Here is a 16,929-nt window from a genome sequence, read left to right on the forward strand (position 1 = left end):
ATCCCACATGCCGCGGAGCGGCTGGGCCCGTGAGCCATGGCCGCTGAGCCTGCGTGTCCGGAGCCTGTGCTCCGCAACGGGAGAGGCCGCAGCAGAGGGAGGCCCGCATACCACAAAAATAAATAAATAAATAAATAAATAAAAAATAAAAAGGAACTTCTTACAAATAACCTCACAAAAGACACTTTTAAGGTTATGTAAGAGGAGTAAGATTTACATTTCTGTCAATATTTTCAGCCTTCATTTTTATCTACAAGTTTCTCTGAAGTTTCATTGTTCAGAAGTCCATTTCCTTATTGTGCTTCTAATAACCATTCCCTATATGCCCAAAGTTCCTTCTTACTAGCAACTGTTCATTATAAAGGCTTGTAATTTCAAGGCTTCAGACAGAATTCCATTTCTAGAACTTAATCAGAAAATTAAAGGCCTCAAGAAATCTAAAACTTACAACTTGTTTATATATAACAATCATAGGACTCTTTCTCTCTTGTCTCTGACAGATGTTATCTAGTCTGCTTACCCAGATAAATGTGACAGAATACTTACTACCTTATAAAGCTAGTTCTTGAAATTAAGAAAGGCCCCCAAATAAATGTTTGCTAAATTTAACTTATAAGATCCTGCATATTATATATGTATATACATATCTTTATTTATGGCAGGTGTTCCAGAATTCTAGCTGCATTTATCTGTGAGGTTCTATGAAGCTAAGAAGAGTTAGCAGAGTTAAAATTTTTTTGTTAATTCTTGTTAATTTTGAGTAGCTGGAAAATTTCATCTAGGCACCAAGTATATGCCCATCTTGCATTCTAAGTTAGGCCCAAGACCACCTTTGGAAAGTACTCCCAGATTACCCCTGGAACAGGTGCACATTTAAAACATGGATTAATAATTATTTCTTATTGATTTTTCTAGTATGTATTATTCATAGACTGATTTCACTGTTAATTTAATTTACCTGTTATGTTATTAACATATGGATAATAAAGGTTGGTAGTACGTGTAGTCTATGAACTGAATAAATAAATATGGGGACAAGACTGACCCCATCATATGCACCATTAATTCATTCCCTGTAGTTTACAGAAAAGGTCAGTTTTTTAAAAAGGATATTAAAATATTTTTCTCCATGGCTGAAGTCATCATAATTAGTATTCCATTAATCTTTCAGCCATTTATACTGGATATACAGAGTTCTTAAAAGGAAAGAAACAAGGATTTCAAGGTACAAAACTAATCAAGATTATTGTCATTTCCCCACCCCTTTCCTCTCTGTAAATAGAATGGAGCTGCATTTCTCTAAATGGAAAAAACTCCTCTTGAACTATGTATATACCATAAAATTTCTGCAATAAACTGAGTTTTACCTTCCATTAAATTGCAACTAATTTCACTTTAATGCCCTAGTTAGTACACATTATTTTTATTCTAGATCTAATAGAATTTCTAATACAATTATTCAAAAGATAATTTTTCATTACCTGGGATTGGGAGGGTATCCGGATGGGTATGCAGAAATTCCACTTGGCATGCCTGGCATGTAGGAAGCTAAAATAATTTTTAATATTTTAAAATAGTATGCATAGTCCTGGATATACAGGGTATCAAATAAGACACACATCACCATCAAACCACAGCAAAATTTCACACAGTTAAATAATTCAAATCTCAGCACCAAAACAAAACACTCCAGTCATATTAGTTCTTCACTGAAACTAATAAATATCTTCAAATCACATAACTCTAAAAGCATTAAACATGACAATTCCAACAAGGATTAACTGGCGAACAGGTCAACCTGGTCAGCTCTTCAAGCTCTCAACGAGTCTATAACCTGAGACAGGAGCCAATTCAGTTTGGAATTTAGAGGATGGTAATTGTGCCCTCCTCTGGTCCAAGGTCAGCTTCTTAGAAAGTGACCTCTTTATTATATCTAAGATACCTTTTGATATTTCTTGCAAGATTATGTTGACCGATTAGCACAGCTGACTTTGTTGGCTTGACTGAGGACTTTAAATGACTTCAAATTACTACAAGAAGTCCTAAACAAAACTTATATTCAGCCAGACTGGTTAAAACAAACAAAAGCTTGGAAATACTAGGTGGAAAAAAGTTCAAATCTAGCAAGCATAAAGAATGCTTTATATATATTTTAAAGAGAACACTAATGACAAAGAACTAGTCAGTGGTGCCAAGAGGCTAACCAACATCGAGGAAGAAAAAGAAGTTAATTGTGGCCTTAACTGGAAACAACTTGTCTGAGAATCAGATTAACCTCAGTGAAATTTTTCTCACTGAATATAATGATGAATTAGCCCTTAATCCAATCAATAAATATTTTAGTGCCTTTCTGTGAAAGGCACTGGATTAAAAAAAAAAAGAAAGAAGGAAAGAAAGAATTCCTGGCCTCAAGTTGCTTATAGTCTAGTGAAGGAGATAAACAAGAAAAGAATAAAAATACAGAGTGATAAGTGTCATGACAGGGGAAGTACAGAGTGATATATATAGGATCATACAGGAGGTAGCTAATTAAATGTAGGAGGTGGGGGTAAACAAGAGTGATCTAGTAGATGAATGGTATACAAAGGCTTGAAGAGAGAAGTGGAACACTCAAGAAATAAACTTTTAGAGCACATAATGCAAGTGGATGGGAGAAGTATGCTGGGCTCTGACTAAGGGCCTTAAACGTCTTTATGAGAGTTGCTGAGCTTACATCCCCAAGTATCAGTGTTCATAGTCTTCATGTTAGGATGAATCTATAGATGTCATAAATAAATTTTTCTTAAGTATAATGAAGCTAAGGATGATGTTCAATGCTATTTCATAAAGGGAAAAAAACCTCCCAAAATGTCATAATTGCTAGATCTCATAAAACATTTCTTCTTCCTGGGCCAAAAAAGAGTTGATCTTTATGGACATCAAAAGATGAGGCCACTATTAGGTGTCAGCAACATATACAGTCAATTACTAGTTTCTCTCCCCATTCTAGTTTCTCTTAAACACATATAAACTACCACTTCACAGTTAAAAGCAATTTCCTCATAATTATAGGCAATTTTCCTTTCTAAGGTTCTGAAAAGCTAGTAATTTGACCAAAATCTTCAAATTTTGATTTTGGGAAACAACAAAAGTTGAGTCCAAGACTGGTAAGGAAGCAGATAATGAGGTGAAGTAATTTCAGAGCCAGAATAAAATGGAATACAAATAAGCATAATATATGGGGTTATTATAAGGATTAAATAAGAACTAATATGAAGTGCTTAGCTGTGTCTCATAGTTACCACTGAATAAATGTTGACTATTACTGTTAGTTGTCAAAAAATGAGGTTTGGGCACAATACTTTTTTAGTGTGACTTATAGCTAGCTCAAAAGTCTTCCTAAAACCAGAGATCAAAAATGTTTATAGTAATGATGATGATAATAATAATAATAATAATAAAAGTATATAATATCTTAACTAGAAGATCATGTTTGTTTAAGTATGGATCCAAACTTCTCGGCTGTTCCTTGATGTGTGGGTGTAGGACGGAATTCAGACTTTCATTCCTTTGCAGTCATACATAATAATAATGAATACCATTTAAATGTATAAAAAGTATTAAAACTGTAATGGACAGACAATAAGTTGGTCTCTTTTAGTAATTTACTTATATTAGCTCTATATTGTTTAATGTGATTTATAGTGAGTGAGTACAAAATGGAAGTGTAATAGTGACCTCTTTCGTGAGGTCTCTTTCTTGAATGCAGCACTTCCAATGTTAATATAAAACTAGAAGAAATTTAGGAAAAAAATGTTGCTTAGGGGACTAACATTCTGAAAAGGTTACCTTTATCTTAAGTGGTCACTGGCTATGTTATGTGAGCAAATAAATGTGAACGATGATCTAGGAAATATTTTGCATTTCAACATTAGATGGGCAAGATAATCTAACCTTGAATATTAAAGTCAACAGAATTTATTAAGATGAAAACAAATTTCTGATCCAAAAGAATCCCTAGAATCTATATTAAAAGAGCAACAAAATGCCACAACCAAGCTTATTCTGGGAAAGCAGGGAAGGAAAAGGAAATGGATTCAGAAAGTTCTGTTAGATTCCCATTCAGCTTGTTAGTCAAGATGCTCCTCAAGGCAGAATGGATTAAAAAGGAAGAGGATAGTTTTCAGCAGGAGGAAAATGAAAGCTCACATAATAAGATAAATTAAGTCTGGTTAATTATCTTAAACAAAATTTGTTTTAAAAAAATTGAAGCTCAAAACACCATGAACAGGTTTAGTAAAGTCAAAACAAGTAAGTACAACCAACTCTCAATTATCCAAGGTGATTTTAAAGTATCAGTAAGAATTATTTTTGAAAAACCCAGAAATAATAGAGATAATGTACACCAGTTAGGGGAGAACTGATATTGACTCCATGCCCCCACCCTCTCCACTCAAAGTAAAATCATGAATTGGTTGTACTCAAGAGAAGAAAGCTGAGAGCTAGATGTCCATTGTGTACACCCAGAATAGCTGAATGTGAATGATATAGTTTACTTTATAATTGATTCTTATCTACAGCACTGATGCTGGAGTTGCAAACAAAAGGAGGTCAGATTGCCTTTCAAGTTGTAACTGCTTCCAAATGGATCAAATAAAGCTATTCCATGGCATGCATAATTAAAAATAAATTCCAGCTCTATTCCAGCATTCTTTCTCCTCCATTTTGGAATCCAGCACACCCATAGTTAGATTTCTACCCACAAACGAAAGCCCAAATGCCAGTCTTTGTTGGGAATCTGTACATGCAGATGTGGGGCCTCAGAATACCTCCAAAAAATCCACTAACTTGATAAGCTAAAAAGCAAAGTGAAGTCATCAAAAAAAATTTTTTTTAAACATTTTGTTTTCTTTTGTTTATATGAGTTTAAAAATCAAATCTCAGTTCTACTTACTATTTGGTGGCCCTGTTGCCTGGTATGGTGGATAGGATGCTGAAATAGTAGGACGAGAAAAGACTGGAGGTTCTTCTCCAAACACCACAATCATAACTTGAATAAGGCCCAACAAGTCTGACTGTGGCTAAAAACGGAAAACAAATTTAAGTCATTTACAGATTTACTTTTTGGCAATAAGGAAAAGTCTGGCCATTTCTTACCTGTTTTCAACTTAGCTTGACAATTTCCTTTGTAGGACCCCAAACGTGAAAATTCCATTTAATTAATTTAATACAGCTAGGTGATTTCTACTTATTATTTATGGGTAGCCAGGCTGCTACTTCATGTATATAAAAACAGCACTAGCCAAAGCAGTGTACTGCAAAATTCAGATGGTACTGTTCTTCATTTGACTCCATACAGCTAACCAAAATTTATTATATTTCCAGTGGACAAATTAAGGATGCTGGTATGAACTCAGGGATGGATGTAAGCAGTAGTCACAAATATTATTTAAGGCCTTTAAAAGATAATAATGTTACCTTGGAAACACATGTTCCTAGATTAATTTTTATTAAAGTTAGTATTATGAACTCTGAAATTATAGATAGACTCCATTTTAGAAATCACTAGATTGTTGTACAGAAGATATAAATTATTAAAGGATCTTTCCTTCCAATACCATAGTTACAAAGAGAGTGCCTGTATCCCATAAAGGCTGCTAAACTTTTTTCTCAAGTATCTATTGATCACTAATTTAAGACAAACTATGCTAGGCAAAGTTGTTCAAACTGACTTATCTGATGGTTCTGTTTTCACCCATTATATTTTGTGTATATCTCACCTCACATACTTCATTCATTAGTTCATCAGGTTCTGAAGGATTACTCAATTATCTTTATCAGCTAATCATCTTCATAACTTCCCTTCTCCTGACAGAAGAGTTTACTAGCAGCTTTCAACTTTCCAAAGCACCAATTTTGTTCCATTCTGTCCCAACGTATGGACAATGACAATAGATAACATTTCAGAAAGCTTCTTATGAAAACTTGCTGATTCTCACTCTTCCAATACCCTTCTTATGTTTGTCTGTAAACTTACATGCTGAGACAGGGAGTAAACATGTACAGTATCTGTGTAGCACCAAGGAGTGCAGGCTGGAGATTATGGCTGGTGTGTGTGGGGGGTGCTATTGAGAATCACACAATTTAATCTCTTGTTAATTATTCAGTCCAACAAAACTCCCTAACTAAATCATAAAATGATTTTAAAATCATGCACTTTAAAATTGAGATAATTCACATACCATAACATTTACCATCTAATGGTGTATAGTTCAGGACTTCCCTGGTGGTGCAGCTGTTAAGAATCCACCTGCCAATGCAGGGGACATGGGTTCGATCCCTGGTCCGGGAAGATCCCACATGCAACAGAGCAACTAAGCCCGTGCGCAACAACTACTGAGCCTGCGCTCTAGAGCCCGAGAGCCACAACTGCTGAGCCCACGTGCCACAACTGTGGAAGCCCACACACCCTAGACCCCATGTGCTGCAACAAGAGAAGCTGCCATGATGAGAAGCCCGTGCACCACAGAGTAGCCCCCACTCGCCACAGCTAGAGAAAGCCCGCGCGCAGCAACAAAGACCCAACGCAGCCAAGAATAAATTTTTTTTAAAAAGTGTATAGCTCAGTGGTTTTTCTCCATCACCACTGTCTAATTCCAGAATACTGTTATCATCCTCAAAAGAAATCTGTCCTTATTAGTGATCACTTCCAATTTCCCCCTCCCCTCAGCTCCTGGCAACCACAAATCTATTTTGTCATTGGATTTGCCTATTCTGGACATTTCATGTAAATGGAATCATACAATTCGTGTCTGGCTTTTTTCACTTAGCATAATATTTTCAAAGGTTAACCCATGTTTGTAGTATGAATCAGTACTCCATTTATACAGCCTTATAACCATAGTTTTCTCAAGACAAATTGTATTTTAATTCTTTACCATACCATTCCTTTCACATTAAAGTCTCTGAAGGAAGGAAAATTAATCGTTAATACCTACTTCCAGGCCTATTATAAAGCAACACGTCATGAATATTTCAGAATGACAAATGACTAATTCAGAATGATACAGGATACAAAAAACATAGCAAGAATATTAGTTTATTTTAGCTCAAACACCTAAGGGTCAACTGAAACATATAATATCTTTATAAAACTGTTTTCCTATTGAAAACCCTGAAAACTTAAAGAGCAAAATTGCTTTCTTCTCTATCCCTTTTTGTTTGCTTTTCCAGCAAGCAATAAAGAGGTCAGATTTTACATTCTAAGCAGTATATGATACATGTTCAGGATTAGGTTTAATAAGCAACTGAATTAGTAAGATCAAGATAAATGAGAGCAGCCCTAGTTCACGTTCTGTGCCATGCTATATTACTGCAATAGCCTTCTGTGCGGCTTCTAGTTTTACTTACTGATTGAGAGAATTTTCTATAAAAGTTCACGCTCCCCTCCCATTATACAGAGATGTTGCTGAGTATCAGTTGCTTAGGCGGAAACTACATTTTCCAGTCCTTCCTGCAACTAGTTTTTACCAATGGTCCATAAGCAGAAGAGATTTAACTTTTAAGCCAAGGTGCACAAGAAGGAGGGCCACCAATCTCTTTGCTTGTCTTCCTTGATGCGGAGGACTCTGAAGCCCCGGGAGATGGTGGCACAACAAACTGGAAAGCGCCTGGTCCCTGAAGCTCAAGTGAGGGAAAGCTGCCTGCCAGTGAGGAAGACTCCCAGTGGACTATTATGTGAGCAAGAAATTTCCAGTGTTAAGTCTCTAGTATTTGGGGTTTTATGTTTTAGAGCAGCTAGTGATTTTCAGTCAGAAAGCTAATTAATGTATATATCTAGTACACTTCAGAAATTATACCTAATAATCATTGCATTAATGCCTTACTTTTGTTCAGAAATCTAAAATGACTCCCAACTGCCTATTAAAGGACGAAGTCCTTAGCTAAAAATCAGGATCTTCCATGATATAACCTTGAATACCATACCAAAGTTAGCTACCATTATGTCTTTTTTGTCAGATTTGTGGAAAATATCATACATACAGAAATGTATAAAACATATGTAACTTTAAAGAGTAACAATAAAGAAAATATTTGTGTAGCTATCATCCAAGTTAAGAAATAGAAGATTGCCAGCAACTTACAAGTTCCTGACTGCACCCATCTCTATCTATTCTATAGTTACCCACTTCTCTGACTTAGCAGATAATCATTCTTTTCTTTAAACTACTATCTTATAAACAATTTTCTAAACAGTATGTTTAATTTTTTGTTTCTGAATTTCATTTGAATTAAACTGTGGATTCTATTGAGACTTATTTCAACAATGTCTGTAAGATACATTCCTGTGAAAGAGTATAGTTATAAATTCATTTTAATTGCTGTATGATGTTCCACTGAATGAATACACAACTTCTTTATTCACTCTCCTGTTGTTAACAGTCATATGGGTTGTATCCAGTCTTTGGTTATTTATGCTGCCATAAACATTCTTGCTCTCTTTCCTAGTATGTATGTGCAAGGGTTACTCTTTGTTTTGGCTGCGTTGGGTCTCCACTGCTGCGCGCGGCCTTTCTCTAGTTGCAGCGAGCAGGGGCTACTCTTCGTTGCAGTGCGCAGGCTTCTCATTGCGGTGGCTTCTCTTGTTGCGGAGCACAGGATCTAGGCGTGTGGGCTTCAGTAGTTGTGGCTCAAGTGGGCTCTCGAACACAGACTCAGCAGCTGTGGCGCATGGGCTTAGTTGCTCCACGGCATGTGGGATCTTCCTGGACCAGGGCTCAAACCCGTGTCCCCTGCGCTGGCAGGCAGATTCCCAACCACTGCGCCACCAGGAAAGCCCACAAGGGTTACTCTTGTGCAGTAGTTATCAACTGGGGGTGCTATTTTTGTCTCCCAGTGGATATTTAGGAATGTCTAGAGACATTTTCAGTTGTCACAACTGTGTCATGCTACTGGCATCTTGTGGATAAAGGCCAGGGATCCTACATCTTATAATGAACAGAACAGCTCTCCCACAATAAAGAATTATCCGACCCACAATGCCAGTAGCACTGAGGTTGAGAAACCCTGCTCTAGTGTACATACCAAGGAGTGGAATTGCTAGGACATAGGGCATGGGCACTTAGAACTTTACTAGGTAATGCCAAACTAATTTCCAGAGTAGTTGTGTCAATTTTGCTCCCATCAGCAGTGTCTAAGAGTTAGTTCCCCTTGCTCCACATCCTCTCTAAGCCTCAGCGTTGTCAACTGGTGGTGCAAATTTAATGCACATGTAATGGTATCTCGTTATGGTCTTAATTTATGTTTCCCTCACTACTAGCAGGATTAAACATCTTTCCATATGTTTACTGGCCATTAGGATTTCTCTTTTGTGAAGTACTTCTTCAAGAGTTTCATCTGTTTTTCTATTGGGCTTCTTTCTTTTCATGATTCCCAAAAGTTATTTTTATGTTTTGGACGTTACCCTGTGGGTGTTAAGTACTACAGGTATATTCTTTCAGTTTGTGGTTAGTCTTTTCACACTTTTTGTGTCTTTCATGAACAGAAGTTCTTAATCCGCATAAGCTCAAGGTAAAATTTAGTAGTCTTTTCCTTTATAGTAAAAGTTTTCCATCTTGTTAAAAAAAAAACCTCACCTATTACAAGATCATGAAAGGCAGTCTCCTATATTATGTTTAAAAAGTCTTATTTTTTTGCCTTGCACAATCTACCTGAAATTGATTTTTGTATATTATACAAATAGGAATCTCACTGTCCCAACCCCATTACTGAAGTTAATCTTATCCCCACTTACCTACTATAACACCACTGTTATACATCAAGTGTTTATGTATAGGCATACCTTTTCTTACTGTGCTTAGCTTTATTGTCCTTTGCAGATATTGCAGTTTTTACAAATTGAAGGTTTGTGGCAACCCTGTGTTGTCAGATGATGATTAACATTTTTTAACAATAAAGTATTTTTTTAAATTAATTTTCTTGAAGTTTAGTTGATTTACAATGTTAATTTCTGCTGTACAGCAAAAGTGATTCAGTAATACATATATATTCTTTTTCATATTCTATTATGCTTTATCATAGGATATAATAAAGTATTTTTAATTAAGGTATGAATACTGTTTTTTTAGACATAACACTATTGCACATTTAATAGACTACAGTATAGTATAAACATAACTTTTACATGCATTGGGAAACCATGCAATTTGTGTGACTCATTTTATTGCAACATTTTGCTTTACTGCAGTAGTCTGGAATTGAGTCTGCAATATCTCCAAGGTATGTCTGTATAGTGGATCTTTTTTCTGGGTTATTTATTATGTTCCATCTATCCATTTGAATATTTCTGACAACTCCATACCATCTTAATTACTAGTTTTTTAAAATGCATTTTGATACCTCTACGGCAAGTCCCTTCCACCTTATTCTTCTTGGCTATTCTTTATGTTTGCATTTCCATCTAAACTTTGGATTCAGCTTATCAAGTTCACAAAATTAACAAATATGCAAAGAAACAAAAACTTCTGTTAAGAAATAGATCAATTTGTAGAGAACCAACATATTTATAATACTGAGTCTTCCAATCCATGAACAAGGTTCTGTTTTTTTTGACTTAAGTCTTCTTTAATATCTTTCAATAAAATTTGGAATTTTCTCCATAATGGATTTGTACATCTTTTGTAAGGTTTATTCCTACATCAACAGCATTAAAAATATAAAGTATTCATAAACCAGTTCATTAATTCTCTATTCTGCTGAGTCTAATCTGCTATTAAACCCATCTACTGAGTTTGTTTTGTTTTTTAAATTTATTTTATTTATTTATTTTGGCTGCGTTGGGTCTTCGTTGCTGCGCGCGGGCTTTCTCTAGTTGCGGAGAGTGGGGGCTACTCTTCGTTGCGGTGTATGGGCTTTTCATTGCAGTGGCTTCTCTTGTTGCAGAGCACGGGTTCTAGGTGCGTGGGCTTCAGTAGTTGCAGCACATGGGCTCAGTAGTTGTGGCTCGCAGGCTCCAGAGCACAGCCTCAATAGTTGGGGCACAGGGGCTTAGTTGCTCCATGGCATGTGGGATCTTCCCAGACCAGGGCTCGAACCCGTGTCCCCTGAATTAGCAGACAGATTCTTAACCATTGCACCACCAGGGGAAGTCCCTCTATTGAGTTTTTTTTTTTTTGTAGTACGCGGGTCTCTCACTGTTGTGGTCTCTCCCGTTGCGGAGCACAGGCTCCGGACACACAGGCTCAGTGGCCATGGCTCACGGGCCCAGCCGCTCCGTGGCATGTGGGATCTTCCCGGACCGGGGCACAAACCCGTGCCCCCTGCATCGGCAGGCGGGCTCTCAACCACTGTGCCACAAGGGGAGCCCTCTCTACTGAGTTTTTAATTTCTATTATTCTATTTTTCAGTTCTAAGATTTCTATTTGGTTCATTTTAAATATAATTAGAATTAATTCTCCATGTTGAACATAATAATCACAATAATTTTCAAGTCTGTGTCTGACAACTGGGTTACCTGGGGGGTGGTATCCTGTTTCTACTGTCTTTTTTACCTCTTTGTCCTATCTCTTTTTTTTCTTTTGCGGTACGCGGGCCTCTCACTGTTGTGGCCTCTCCCGCTGCGGAGCACAGGCTCCAGATGCACAGGCTCAGCGGCCATGGCTCACGGGCCTAGCCACTCCACGGCATGTGGGACCTTCCCGGACCGGGGCACGAACCCGTGTCCCCTGCATCGGCAGGCGGACTCTCAACCACTACGCCACCAGGGAAGCCCTGTCCTATCTCCTGATGTACTTGATAATTTTAAATTGTACACCAAACACTTCGTGAAAAATTAGACAGGCTCTATATATTATCTCCTTCCAGCAACAGTTCACTCTATCCTATGGCCGGCAGATACCGTGAGAATCACCTAAATATAATAAGGCACTGAACTGATTCAAGGGTGGAGTTTTATAGGGCTCATTCTGCCTGAGTTCCCACTCATGGGGTGTATTCCTCCAGTGGTGCCAACTGAGAGCCTAGGATGTTTACTCATACCCCTCCTCCTTGTGAGTGGTTCCAAACTCATACTGCCTCCTCAACCTAAGACTGCTGAGAACTTGGCTATGAATTTCAGAGGCTTTCTGCTTAGCTTTTTAGCATCTTGTCTTTGAAATTTAGGAATTCAGCATATCCCTTGAGGGGGAAACTCATATTATCTGGCTCACTTCTTTGTAGCTTCCTTTCCTCCCAAATCTTGGCTCCTAAGATACTGGCTGCCTGGCAGACAGAACAGCAACTGTTGTCTTTTCAGCCCTGTGAGACTGTTAGAAACTGTGCAGTCTTCTTTGCCTCTAGCTAATGCCCTCTGCCCAGATTCTCAGCCTCTCACTCTGTACCAAGAATCAGTAAATACTCTTAGGGAAAACTGGCAGAATGTTGACTCATCTCTTTGCAGCAAGGATCTTGGCCCTTCAAGTCCTAATTGCCTCAAGTTCTCCAAAGCCTTCCGCAGATGTTGTTTGTACTTTGGCTTTTCTAGCATTTTTTTGGATAGAAACTGCCAGAGCTATACCATCAGAGGCAGAAACGAAGTTTCTTACTAGTATTACTTCTTGATAGGAACACTTTGAGTAATGAGATTTGAACAGTTTCACAAATATATGCCACCAGTATACTATTGGGTTGGCCAAAAAGTGTCTTCTGTTTTTAAGTAAAAATAAAAGGCACATTTTTCATTTTCACCAAGAACTTTATTGAACAACGTTGTCATCCTTTTGTTCCACTACCTTCTGCCATTTTTCAGGCAACTTCATAATTCCATATTCCCAAAACATTTTATCTTTTTGAGCAAAGAACTGTTCCAGGTGCCTTTTACAGTCTTCCAGGGAATCGAAATTTTTTCCATTAAGAGAATTTTGTAAAGACTGAAATCAATGGAAATCTGAAGGTGCAATGCCTGGTAAATATGGCGGATGAATCAGAACTTCCCAGCCAAGCTCTAACAGTTTTTGCCTGGTCTTCAAAAAACACGCGGTTTTGCGTTATCCTGATGGAAGATTATGTGTCTCCTGTTGACTAATTCTGGACGCTTTTTGTTGAGTGCTGCTTTCAGTTGGTCTAACTGGGAGCAGTATTTGTTAGAATGAATCGTTTGTTTTTCCAGAAGGAACTCATAATAGAGGATTCCCTTCCAATCCCACCATATACACATCATCACCTTCTTTGGATGAAGACCGGCCTTTGGTGTGGTTGGTGGTGGTTCATTTTGCTTGCCTATGATCTCTTCCATTCCACATCATTGTACAGTATCCACTTTTCACCTCCCATCACAATTTATTTTAAAAACGGAACGTTTTGCGGATGAATCAGAACTTCCCAGCCAAGCTCTAACAGTTTTTGCCTGGTCTTCAAAAAACACGCGGTTTTGCGTTATCCTGATGGAAGATTATGTGTCTCCTGTTGACTAATTCTGGACGCTTTTTGTTGAGTGCTGCTTTCAGTTGGTCTAACTGGGAGCAGTATTTGTTAGAATGAATCGTTTGTTTTTCCAGAAGGAACTCATAATAGAGGATTCCCTTCCAATCCCACCATATACACATCATCACCTTCTTTGGATGAAGACCGGCCTTTGGTGTGGTTGGTGGTGGTTCATTTTGCTTGCCTATGATCTCTTCCATTCCACATCATTGTACAGTATCCACTTTTCACCTCCCATCACAATTTATTTTAAAAACGGAACGTTTTCATTACGTTTAAGTAGAGAATCGCATGCGGAAATATAGTCAGGAAGGTTTTTTTTTTTTTTGCTTAACTTATGTGGAACCCAAACATCAAAGCGATTCACATAACCAAGCTGGTGCAAATGATTTTCAATGCTTGATTTGGATATTTTGAGTATGTTAGCTATCTCCCGCGTCGTATAATGTTGACTGTTCTCAATTAACGTCTTGATTTGATTGCTATCAACTTCAACTGGTCTAACCGACATGCAGCAGCATCCAGCGAGAAATCTACAGCATAAAACTTCGCAAACCACTTTTGACACGTCTGATCATCACAGCACCTTCTCCATACACTGCACAAATCTTTGTGTGCGTTTCAGTTGCATTTTTACCTTTCATGAAATAATAAAGCATAATATGCCAAAAATGTTGGCTTTTTTTCTTCCATCTTCAGTATCAAAATGAATGGCTACACAAAAATTCACCAATTTTGATGTCTTTTTTTATTAGTTGCATTTTTACCTTTCATGAAATAATAAAGCATAATATGCCAAAAATGTTGGCTTTTTTTCTTCCATCTTCAGTATCAAAATGAATGGCTACACAAAAATTCACCAATTTTGATTCTTTTTTTATTTTTTATTTTATTTTATTTTTTTTTGCGGTACGCGGGCCTCTCACTACTGTGGCCTCTCCTGCTGCGGAGCACACGCTCCCGACGCACAGGCTCAGCGGCCATGGCCCACGGGCCCGGTCACTCCGCAGCATGTGGGATCTTCCCGGACCGGGGCACAAACCCGTGTCCCCTGCATCGGCAGGCGGACTCTCAACCACTGCGCCACCAGGGAAGCCCGATGTCTTTTTTTAAATGCACGTTGATAGGACAGCTATCACATACAATCTAACATAATTGTTTCGAATGAAGTTAAAGACAACTAAGTGCTACTAAAGCCATCTTATGGAAAAAAACAACTGAACCTTTTGGCCAACCCAATATATATATTTTTTCAAATAAATAAATTTATTTATCTATCTATCTATCTATTTATGGCTGCGTCGGGTCTTCGTTGCTGCGCACGGGCTTTTTCTAGTTGCGGCAAGTGGGGGCTACTCTTTGTTGCGGTGCGTGGACTTCTCATTGCACTAGCTTCTCTTGCTGTGGAGCAGGGGCTCTAGGCACACAGGCTTCAGTAGTTGTGGCTCGTGGGCTCAGCAGTTGTGCTCGCGGGCTCTAGAGTGCAGGCTCAGTAGTTGCGGCCCACGGGCTTAGCTGCTCTGCAGCATGTGGGACCTTCCCGGACCAGGGCTCGAACCCATGTCCCCTGCATTGGCAGGTGGATTCTTAACCACGGCACCACCAGGGAAGCCCCCCAATATTTTTTAAATGCATTTCCCATATGTGAATTCTATCTATTCTTACAGGTTCAACTCAAGCAAATAAAATAGTGACTATGCATATTCTATAAACTACCAAGCTCTATAGAAATATGTTTCATTTATTTATTTATTCTTATAAATTTATTTACTTATTTATTATTTATTTTTGGCTGCACTGGGTCTTCACTGTGGCACGGGGGCTTTCTCCAGTTGTGGCAAGTAGGGGCTACTCTTTGTTGCAGTGCATGGGCTTCTCATTGCAGTGGCTTCTCTTGTTGCGGAGCACGGGCTCTAGGAGCACGGGCTTCAGTAGTTGTGGCACATGGGCTCAGCAGTTGTGGCTCACGGGCTCTAGAGTGCAAGCTCAGTAGCTGTGGCGTGTGGGCTTAGTTGGTCCGCGGAATGTGGGATCTTCCCGGACCAGGGCTTGAACCTGTGTCCCCTGCATTGGCAGGAGGATTCTTAACCACTGCACCACCAGGGAAGTCCAGATATGTTTCTTTTAAAGAGCCTTTTTCAATTACCCAGCTCAGTGATTAGTGATCTTATGTGAATTTATTCTCCTTTAATCCTCCTTGAGAGTTAACAGAAAGTAAATGCTAGTGAACAAAATATATAAAATACAACGAATTCACAGAACACTCTGTTAATACTTACGTGTTTCCATTCATGTAGATAAGGAAGATATATCTTCCCGTTAGCATCCACATGCTTTCCTGTTTTAATAGTCATTGAACTAGTAGGCTTAACAAAACAGATAGGGGGATTATATGGGTATGTGTCCAGCAGCCACAGGCATATTGGAATATTATATGTAGTACCTGAGAGAGAAAGAGAAACTTCAGTTACTCTACTTTTATTATTCTTCAATAATGGCTTAGTAGGTAAACAAGAAAGAGTACAACTAAGCAACACTTTTTAAAAAAAATCACAACAAATATTCTATGTTTCAAAGTTCTGTTTAACATCAGTTTCTCAAATTTTCAGTTTGTGAAATACATGAGCAGGATTAAGGAGCTAATTAATCACTACTCTGCCAGTGTAGTAAGTGTACTTACTGCCATAAAAACGTTATTCACAAATTACCTTTTGGTTCAAGCCATTCTTTGTTATTTGACTCTTGTCACTTCAGTTAATAAAGTTCACTGGTAAAGGATATAGAAGGAAGACCATAGATAATGGTGTCCTTTCGGAAAGTGATATGCTAGACTTGAAATTCCCTTGCCAAAAGTCACACTGTAAGACCTAATCCAAGTGTCAAACAGATGCTGACTGGTGGCCACAGCTTGACCAATGAATATGGCATTTTCAGTGGTAGTTTCACAATCAATGATGTCATCCCCTTTTTTTTGCTTTATGTAATAGAATCTCTCTCAGTTGAGACATCTGACTATATTTAGTCAAAATGAACAGTGTTTCAAAGGATCTGATAGTTAATATACTGAACATAAATCAAAGACTTTTCTTCCTAAGGTTAAAGCCCAGTGTCCCAACCAACCATTTCAATCACCTAACATAATTCAGATACATTTCCCCCACTCAGAAACAGTTTTACTTCATAAAAGTATATACACATAAAAATCACTTAAGGAAATCCGACAGTTATGGGACTTCGGATTTATTTTTTACCCAAACGTACTTCTAGAATGGAAAAAAAAAGACTCCAATAAAATATATCCTAATACATAAAACATAACTTTATTTCCACCATCTAGAATTCTTTGCTTTCTGAAAATGACAGATTCTCCAGAATTACTTAGGCTTAGGAACTGTGCCGTACAAAAAAATGGTGAAGGAACAAAGGTTTAGTTTAAATAAAATTTAATATATGTATGCGTGTGTGTGTGTGTGTGTGTGTGTTTGTGTGTGT

General features: G+C 37.9%; 1 protein-coding gene across 4 annotated transcripts in view; it reads right to left on the reverse strand.

Annotated features, from left to right (window-relative positions):
• Positions 1 to 16,929, reverse strand: part of TSG101 (tumor susceptibility 101) — a 54,135-nt gene that overhangs the window by 23,744 nt on the left and 13,462 nt on the right. For 2 of the 4 annotated variants that reach the window (XR_003683747.2, XM_028501643.1), the window contains exons 4-7: positions 15,717 to 15,880; positions 4,934 to 5,060; positions 4,743 to 4,835; positions 1,482 to 1,548 (exon numbers count right to left, since the gene is read on the reverse strand). Coding sequence is in view for 3 of the 4 variants with exons in the window: in XM_028501643.1 (XP_028357444.1) it covers positions 1,482 to 1,548; positions 4,743 to 4,835; positions 4,934 to 5,060; positions 15,717 to 15,880 (451 nt within the window). In the remaining variant the exon portion in view is untranslated. The remainder of the gene's footprint in view (positions 1 to 1,481; positions 1,549 to 4,742; positions 4,836 to 4,933; positions 5,061 to 15,716; positions 15,881 to 16,929) is intronic. The other 2 variants (XM_028501644.1, XM_007104915.2) reach the window with 2 other exon arrangements.

Source organism: Physeter macrocephalus, chromosome 16, assembly GCF_002837175.3.
Source record: "Physeter macrocephalus isolate SW-GA chromosome 16, ASM283717v5, whole genome shotgun sequence".
Lineage (NCBI taxonomy): Eukaryota > Metazoa > Chordata > Mammalia > Artiodactyla > Physeteridae > Physeter > Physeter macrocephalus.